Source organism: Astatotilapia calliptera, chromosome 16 (genome assembly GCF_900246225.1).
Source record: "Astatotilapia calliptera chromosome 16, fAstCal1.2, whole genome shotgun sequence".
NCBI lineage: Eukaryota > Metazoa > Chordata > Actinopteri > Cichliformes > Cichlidae > Astatotilapia > Astatotilapia calliptera.
Window position 1 is genome coordinate 4,518,746 of NC_039317.1, and position 9,284 is coordinate 4,528,029.

Consider the following 9,284-nt stretch of genomic DNA (forward strand, 5'->3'; position numbering starts at 1 on the left):
CTTATTTTTTAATTACAAAATGCACCCATAATAAAAACAGATTTATGGGTATAAACAATGCAATGCAGAGACCTGTAATACTGAAATAACTGTGAGTGACCTGCAATACTGAAATAACTGAGAGTAACAAACTATCTCCCTTGAGTATTAACTTATGATGGCAAAAACCAGGAGAAAGGACTGAGTAACTTAGTCATTACTAACCCAACAGACAAAGTCAAAAATTAAAAAAAAAATAAAAATGAAAATCAAGTTAATTTTAACTGATGCAGCATTCCTGAACCTGCATTTTGTAATTTTATTTATTCATCTTTCTTTTCAATGCTACGATCCTGTTGTGGATGTAATACTTTATGGCAACCCAGTCTCTGTCTTTCAGAGCTGCCGGCTCTGCTTGGATGCAGGAGTCACATTCCTTTTTGCCAGGTACTTTGCAGCTTGTTATGAAATGAAGTAAGTGCCGCTCAACAGCCTTTACTTCATCATCTGTCCACTTGCACCTTGCCTTCCCAGCTGTCATAAATGGAAACAAAAAATATATATCTTAATGCGAATGTAAGATAAGAGAGAAAATATTCTAGTTTCTAATGTGAATACAAAATGTTCTTAAACCTTGCTTTCTACTGGAGCACTTTAAAGGAGCAATAAGCACAATTCATCATACTTAGGTTGAAGGAATTAAAAATGGCTATGTGAATAATTAGAGGTGTAATTTCATCTGGAGTACAGCATGAAGTCACAATCCCTCTCTCTGTGTTGATCTCCAGCCATAGACTTTGGTTTGGTTTACAGGCAGTGCAAAACAGCACACCTAGCAGTGAAAAGATATTGCTTAATGCTCCTTCAAGGATGCTTGGGATGAACCATTTGAAGTGCTGTGTTCTGCTGGGAATCAAAGAAGATGAAACGGATTATGATAAAAGCTCTTAATAGTGTCATGCCTGAAAAGAATAAACATGTCCATTGATAACAAGTATATTCACTTAAAACATTTTGTATATGGGTACCTTTACCCTTTCCTGGTGCAGTGTTGCTGATGTTTTTGCTGTCCAGGGTGGTTGAGGCAGAAGCGCCCTCCATATTGTCCAGGGAAGCTGAGTAAAGTGTGTGGCTTTGGTTCCCAGAATTCTTGGTCCTTGAGCCTTTGAAAAGTAACAGTGAAATATGAGAATTAATGCATTTTTTGTTTGCATTGTAGGCAAAGTCAGCATTGGGCAGTGTGTAATTTTACATTTGATATGAATATTTTACATGTGAACATAATCTACTAATAATACTCATCAATACTCAGGCATCTCCCTAGAAACACATTACTTGCATGCACTACCTCTCAACTTGTGTGCCTAATCTCACAGAAGTGGACCTCCTAATCCTTATATTTAATATTTGCCTTTGTATTGCTTATTTATGCATTTTGCCAGACTTCAATGTATCCAGATCTTTTAGTACCATATTAATGAATGGTGTCTACCATTCTGTCTAATTTATATACTGCTGTCCCTTAAGCCCATCTAACATGACATGAACCTATTAACTGTCTCCAGTCTCATAACTTAAAGATATTATCACACACTGGGCAAGTCAAGATACCTTTGTGTTGTTGAGGGTCAGTGATGGTTTCTCCACTGGAATCATCATCACTTGTAACTGCTTCATCTTGTTGGGGAAAAATAATCAAGACAAAATATTTATATTAGAATCTGCTGAACATTCACAAATGTTATATTCAAAGATAACTATGTTTCAAAAAAAAAGAAAGAAAAAGAATTCACCATCAGGATTGATCACGATGTCATCCAGCCCTTTCCCCTGCAGGTCAGACAGTTTTCCTTTCTCCATTGCAATCAACAGTTTGCTGACTTTTGCAAGCTGCAGGGTACTCTCTGGAAGCCGGTAGAATTCTCGATGGACACGGATGTCGTGTCCGAGAAAGGTGGCAAGTTGATCCATTTCATTTTCTTTTAGATTTAGTACTGTGGACAAAGTGGCAACTTGTTTCCGCAATCTTGTTGAGGTAAGGGCCTCTGGGTACTTTGCACCACATTTATTTGCATACTTGCGAAAGCAGTCAGAGCCTCTGTAATGGGAAAGGACACCTGGGCGTGCAAACAAGTACACATTCTCTGTGTGGACTTGACACTCACTTCTGGCTTTTGCGAGGAGCTCCATTGCAGTGATCATGTCAGGTGTGAGAAGCACAGGTACCATTCTTGATCTTTTACCACGAATCTCAACTCTGTCAAAGTGCTTTGCAAGTTTCCTTTCAAACTCAGTTAGGCCGATCATAATGTCAGGATTCAACTCTGTGCGATTCCGGGATGTAAAAACCTGGAGCTCCATTTTTGAAACTTCTCCTTGCCTTTTTCTGTTAAATAGCACTACCTGCGTCAAAGTCACTTGAGCAAGATTTCCGAAGGTTGTGCTGTTGGGTTTTTCCTCAAGGTCCTTCATGTACATTGCGGACTTGGTAGCAAGAAACGTATGCAGCAGTGACACATCCTGTGTAAATGGCAAAATCTGTGGTTTATTCCATTTGGCTTGTTGAAGTGTGCCCAATGCAGCAGCTGAAATGGACTCTGACCACTTTTTTTCATACAGAGTGGCAAACTGCTTGGCTGACTCTGCAACATCATAGCGATTTGCAATGATGGCTTTACACTGCACAATGCTTGCAACTTTAGCCAAACTGTGTCCCAATTTCAAAGCCAAGGATGGGGTTTTATATGAGTTGCTCTCCTGCTCATAACCAGCAACAGCTCTGACTGCTTGTATGACATGGGGAAAGTTAGTAGGCATAACAAGGTCTTCTGTGCTCTTCAAAGGTGTCATAGCTCTGGCGGTTATCAATAACCTTGCGATCTCTCTCATTTTTTGGCGTATGTAATCATTCCTTTTCTCATTTGGTTTTCTGCCATTGTACAGTGACTCACCAAGGCTAAGAATGTCTCTTTCACTCGTTACTACAAAGGAAATGTCATCCTGATTCATTTCACAAGCAATCTTCCATACAGCTTCATGAACTTGATCAGGTTTCGGTAATTGCAGATGCATCCGTCTTTGCCCAGAGGGAGCTTCCTCATTAAACCTCTGAGGGCACCTTCTCACATGCCTCCAAAGGCAATTTCTTGCATATAGTCCTTGACAAAATTTACAATGACGGTAGTCCTCAGATCCTGTTGCAGTAGTGGGTCTTCGACAAGCAACCATTTCTCCAGCACCAGAAGTTGCCACAGTAGCATTATGGTTAAAGTTTCCCCTCTTCTTAATAGAGCGCAACAAATCTCTTCTTTTGCAGGATCTTTTATCATAACTGAAGGCGCTTGCAACTTCCGGCACATTACCGTGGGCAGATTCAAGGTGTCTTGCCAATTTAGCAATGGCCTTTTTACAATATAGACAGTATTGCTTCTTGTTGTACTTGCTTTGTCTTTCCGTGTTTGGCAAAGGTAGGACTTTTATGGAGCTGTTTTTAGGTGATGTGACCCCTGATGAATCAAAACTGCGGCTTGTTACCGAAGTACTGTGACTGCTACTTCTCAGTGACAAATTAAATGTTGTAGGTTTCTCTGAACTGGTGATCTTCCCACTGTGTCCTGAAGCCGTCTCCAATGCCATGTCATTTAACGTATTTTGGGGAACCACAGATTCTGTGATTTTCATGTCCACACTATGGAGACTTGTGTCAGAGGAACTGCCACATGAATCTGGGAAATAGTCTTTATCTTCATAATCCGTACAATCTGAGAATTCATCAGTAGAGATCTGAACGAAAATGGAGAAAAAGCATCTTTGTATTTATTAATAGCTAGAATGTCATTCCCCCTCCAGTAGCAGAACATTCTGCAATCCATGACTTGATGAAAATGCATTCATGTAGTAAATATGCATAATTACATAGCATAAACAATTTGAATGAAGAAGAAAAAGGCAGCTGGCTTACCTGCTCTGAGGTAGCTGTCTGGTGAAAGGTGAGAACTCGAGATTTTTGTCTGGCCTTACATGAAACGTAACAAATTCAATGTTTGTAATTATAATTCATTTGAAAACTAACTCAAAATTATTATGCAATTCAGTATACTGTAAAAAACATTGCTAGTAGGTTAAGAAATGAAAAACAATGCATTGTAACTTAATAGTGAGAATGATTTAACATACATATCACACACTTTGTGTCATGTCATTTTGACATAAAATCTTGGGTGAAAATTAATTTGTGAACCCTGTCAATCATTAATTATATTTGCTGAGATGAAAGGCTGCATTGAGTTCACATATATGTCACAGATACATTAGTGAACATTATTGACAGGAGGATCTGAGTTCCTTATGCCAGATTCTATAGAAACTTAACACAGTACAGTTCTGCTACCCAACAATATGAGGACAGTGTAACACACACACTAGAGTTGTTGGTCCAACCATATGAGGACGTATTCTGAAACACACTCATGTTCTTCACAGCTTGAAACAATATGAGGACATGACGACTGAACACATGTAGAGTTCATGTTCCTGACTTCTAACTTGTCCTGCTGTTGTCAATAAAAGCTCTAAACCCAACACTGATGTAAAGCCATCTATTTCCCCAGAAATCCAATCATGTAAACTGATCAGCTTCAGGTTAAATGGACAAAAACATGCGTAAAAGGACAAAAATATTAAATTTAATTGGAATAAAGACCAAATTGATGCTTTAAAGGGAAAGTTTGGACTAACAACTGGTATAGCCAATTTCCTTCTCCTAATGCTAATGTTGATTTTGGGAAACTTTCACTCAAACTGATTGTTTTAATACAATCAAAGTGCATTTCATTTATGCACTAGGCCCAACTGACTCATATACTTGATTCCAAATACAAAAATTTATGCGCAACCTGTTGGAGGAATGAAGTGGATTTGTCACTCACTTCTTGGTCTGTAGGAGGTTGGGACAGGGTCTCAACACTTGGTGTCTGCAACAAAAGACAACAATATAATGTCAGAAACATTCTGTACTACAAATGCTGACTAGCTCATTAACTACAGATCATACTTGTTTCAGTGAACATTATTACAGAAGGATCTGACTTCCTTATGCCAGATTCTATAGAAACTTAACACAGTACAGTTCTGCTACCCAACAATATGAGGACAGTGTAACACACACACTAGAGTTGATGGTCCAACCATATGAGGACGTATTCTGAAACACACTCATGTTCTTCACAGCTTGAAACAATATGAGGACATGACGACTGAACACATGTAGAGTTCATGTTCCTGACTTCTAACTTGTCCTGCTGTTGTCAATAAAAGCTCTAAACCCAACACTGATGTAAAGCCATCTATTTCCCCAGAAATCCAATCATGTAAACTGATCAGCTTCAGGTTAAATGGACAAAAACATGTGTAAAAGGACAAAAATATTAAATTTAATTGGAATAAAGACCAAATTGATGCTTTAAAACCCTCGGAGGGTTTAAGTCAAAATAGGGACCCTTTGGATTTTTGATTCTCAATATATCAATCATTTTAAAGACTAGTTGCATGAAACTTGGCCATGAGGTGCATTTTAGGATTATTTTTAAAATTCAATGATCCCCTCTATGGTGTGGTATATAGCAAAGGAGATTCACATAAGTGTTACCTCCTGTGTTCCTCGTACCATTTTGGGTCCCATTGACTCCCATTATAATCACATATTTTCGATATACTGTAATCCTGACATGTGATGATGCCTTTCTCGTGAATACCTAATGGATCTAAGCCTAAGCCTTCAAAATAAAGGAAAAATAGGTTTTGGATCAAATGAGCAAAATATTAGGTACAGCACCACCATAGACATTTTCAGTGGTTTTGAATGCAGGACATGGTTATCTTACTATGCAAAATACATGACAATAAAACAGCTCACCACCATAAAATAGTCTTGATGTAGTGGAACTGATATAACAGAGTGGTGTGAATGTGATTGAGAATATATTTATACTGTGTGTCGGTCGCAAACAAAACAGCCTATAGAGCCGCCTTCTTGAAGTGAACAACGGCAGCCTGCTCCGTTTTTTGTTTTTTTTCCCTTCTCTGAACCTCTGTCAGTGTTATGTTGCTCCACTTTGCACACACTGGCTCTGAGCAAGTGAGTGGAGGGGTGCAAAAGCAGCCACGTGTTTGCAGAGCAGAGGGGGGGAGGGGTGCAAAAACAGCCACCTGTTTGCAGAGCAGAGGGGGGAGGGGCAGTTGTTACTCTCTCAGTGGCAAGTCAGCAGAGCTGGGGGAGAGACAGAGAGAGATCCTTTTCTATCTTCTTGGATTCAAGTGCACATTTGAAGTCTGTGAGAATAGTTTGCAGCCTTGTCTTGCGAGTCATTTCTGCACAGACGCCACGAAATGCACAGACGCGCGCACGGACAACACAAAGCGCACGGTCAATTTCGGGGAGGCTCTTGCTGAGAAAGAGCAGCAGTGCTCATCGTGCAAACAGCACATTATTATCGTAACTGCTGCAAAGATATATATATTCTGAAACACACTCATGTTCTTCACAGCTTGAAACAATATGAGGACATGACGACTGAACACATGTAGAGTTCATGTTCCTGACTTCTAACTTGTCCTGCTGTTGGCAATAAAAGCTCTAAACCCAACACTGATGTAAAGCCATCTATTTCCCCAGAAATCCAATCATGTAAACTGATCAGCTTCAGGTTAAATGGACAAAAACATGTGTAAAAGGACAAAAATATCAAATTTTGTCAATAAAACCCTGCACTGATCTACTCTGGTCTTCATAACTAGAATAATATCTATCTTTTCATCTACTAATATTTAACATTCCCTGTACTGCACAATCTATGAAGAGGATTTACTTACCAGAGCTCGCCATGGCCACATAGATTCTCCATAGTCATAGGTGATTTCACTCTCCGCTTGGATATTTTCAATAGCAAACAAGCAGAGATGAGGTTTATCCTGGACTGCCAGCTGTTTCATCTTGCAGTTTGGGTACTTGTGGTCATCATTAACCAGCCGGCCAAGTGAGTCGTCTTCACGGGAGGCATCAATGCTAAAAGTGAAGAAAAGAACATATGTTTTGTTCACTAAAAACATAATGTTGTAAAGAACAACTGATATTGTATATGCCTTTACTTACCACCATGTGCTATTTTTCCATTTAAAATCAAATAGGAAAGCAGTTTGCTTTTCTGTGTACTTTTTCTGCCGCTTGTCCCGTTCATGTTCTGAGATAAGCTCCCCACGGTACTCGACCACAAAGGATCCCTTTTCAATTGGTTCAGAGGCAAATACACCACGTCCTAATACAAGATGTTCAATAAGTAGCGTTAAGTAATACAATCCAAATCAGGTTTACTGCAGCTGATCAGCCACTGACAAAACATATGCAGAACAAACAATCACAAAATGTTTTAATTGTGAGGGGAACATCTAGATCAGGCGTGCCCAATCCCGGTCCTCGAGAGCTACTGTCCTGCAGCTTTTAGATGCATCCTTGTTCCCACACACCTGAATCAAATGAATGGCTTGTTATCAGGCCTTTGCCAAACATGATGGCATGCTGAAGAGATCAAACCATTTGATTCAGGTGTGTGGGAACAAGGATGTATCTAAAAGCTGCAGGACGGTAGCTCTCGAGGACCGGGATTGGGCACCCCTGATCTAGATGCTTACGTTCAGGGCTGCAACAAATGAGTTGATACAATAAATAAATGCTAATAATAAAAAAAACAATTATTAAAATAGTTGGCAACAAATTTCAAATACATGAAAATATAAAACATTTTTTAATCTAGATGATAGATAGATAGCTAGCTAGCTTTGGGAGGTTCCCTCAGGGAAACTGAAGCAATTGTTATATATTTGTCACGGTCCGGGGCAGCGGCCGTGTGGAGAGTGGAAGGAGGACCCAAAACGCAGCACTTATTCAGGTGTGAGGGTGATTTATTGATAATATCAAACACAAAGTGGAGATGGCAAACAGAACTAAGGACGAGACTAAACTGGGATAAACTACACAGAGGAGTGGGAAACCTGAACATGAAGGGAGAACAGCAGGGAGAGCACGCAGAGGATTACACCAGGTATGAACACAGACGACGCGACGAGGAACAGAGGCAAACACACACTATAAATACACAGAGAGACACTGGGAAGTCACACACAGGTGGGAGACACAGCTGGACCTGATTAACCTGATGAGACAGGGGAACACTAACACCAGGGACCAACAGAGGGAGCACAAACCCAGAACCAGTGTCTAAAATCCCAAACACAAACCATCCCAAAACAGCCATGAATAATAATGAAAGTAATAACAATAAAGAACATAAACACAAAGTCACCGAGTCATGGTCGCAGGGCCATGACAATATTATTAAATATTATAATAAACATTAGTTGCAGCTCTGGTAATATTCATGCAGTAGCCATAAGGAACAACATATAACATACCTTTATAGTCATTGATCCATTGGGCCTTTAAACAAGTCTTGTCACTTCCAGATAAAATAAAGTGAGCAGCCTCTGCTTCAGGACGAAGTCTGAGTCTTCTTTTTGACATGTTCTTCACTCTCAATCTGCTCAACCTGTACACATCTTCATGAGAAAATGACGAAAAGTCAGCAAGACAAAACCAACCAGTACTTTCTTTACATGGTATTTTAAATAGTATTTTTCTGCCTTAAATCACAACGCATTTGCTAATCAGACTAATATACCAGTGCAAACACTTTGCAAATGTAATGTGACATTAAATTACCTTCACGAATAATTTTAACATGCCAATACACGGACAAATACTGTAAACTGTGCACTTTACTACCATTACTGAAACACTAATGTCATTGATTTGTGCTAAACAGGAAAACATTAATATTATCATTTAAATCCCAGAAAACATATCTTGAAATAAAATGCGTGTTGCAGTAGCCTACACTTAAAAAGAGCTTAGACTGACTGTCTCTGCAGTTGCAGATGCAGAGAGGGCCGCAGGCCCTTTAACTCCAGTGGAAATTTAAAAACAATTAAATTTAACTTCTAATATCTGTTGCTGAAGATAAAGCTAAAGTATATTTATTACCATTTATCATCATGCACCATTTTAACTTTATTCAAATCGATTGTGTGTTGTTTCCATTCCATTTAGCTAACATTAATTAGCTTGTTAAACATACAACTTTACCTCGAAGCGTGCATGAAATCATGGATATCAAAGGTAAATACATACGTCAAGATAAATCTCTCCTGAGTGCTGAAGGTCCCGGATGTGCCGTTCACGCAGAGCTCCGGCG

At 39.3% G+C, this 9,284-nt stretch overlaps 1 protein-coding gene across 2 annotated transcripts; it reads right to left on the bottom strand.

The window, feature by feature from the left end:
- On the bottom strand, positions 1 to 9,284 carry LOC113008292 (uncharacterized). Of its 2 annotated transcripts, none has more exons than XM_026145615.1 (10): positions 9,221 to 9,284; positions 8,446 to 8,589; positions 7,130 to 7,292; positions 6,850 to 7,042; positions 4,908 to 4,952; positions 3,941 to 3,994; positions 1,773 to 3,762; positions 1,591 to 1,656; positions 1,014 to 1,142; positions 1 to 513 (listed from the first exon to the last, which is right to left on the bottom strand). In XM_026145615.1, the coding sequence occupies exons 2-10, from the start codon at positions 8,552 to 8,554 to the stop codon at positions 299 to 301; spliced, it is 2,964 nt and encodes a 987-aa protein (XP_026001400.1). In that variant the 5' UTR covers positions 8,555 to 8,589; positions 9,221 to 9,284; the 3' UTR covers positions 1 to 298. The 2 variants fall into 2 exon arrangements, with proteins under 2 accessions (XP_026001400.1, XP_026001399.1); XM_026145614.1 differs by having other exon boundaries at positions 1,008 to 1,142.

Coding starts and splice junctions, on each gene's coding strand:
- LOC113008292 (XM_026145614.1), bottom strand. CDS start 8,554: ATGTCAAAAAGAAGACTCAGACTTCGTCCTGAAGCAGAGGCTGCTCAC. Junction 7,043..7,129: donor TGGAAAAATAGCACATGGTG/GTAAGTAAAGGC, acceptor CTTCACTTTTAG/CATTGATGCCTCCCGTGAAG. Junction 1,657..1,772: donor CATCGTGATCAATCCTGATG/GTGAATTCTTTT, acceptor TTCCCCAACAAG/ATGAAGCAGTTACAAGTGAT.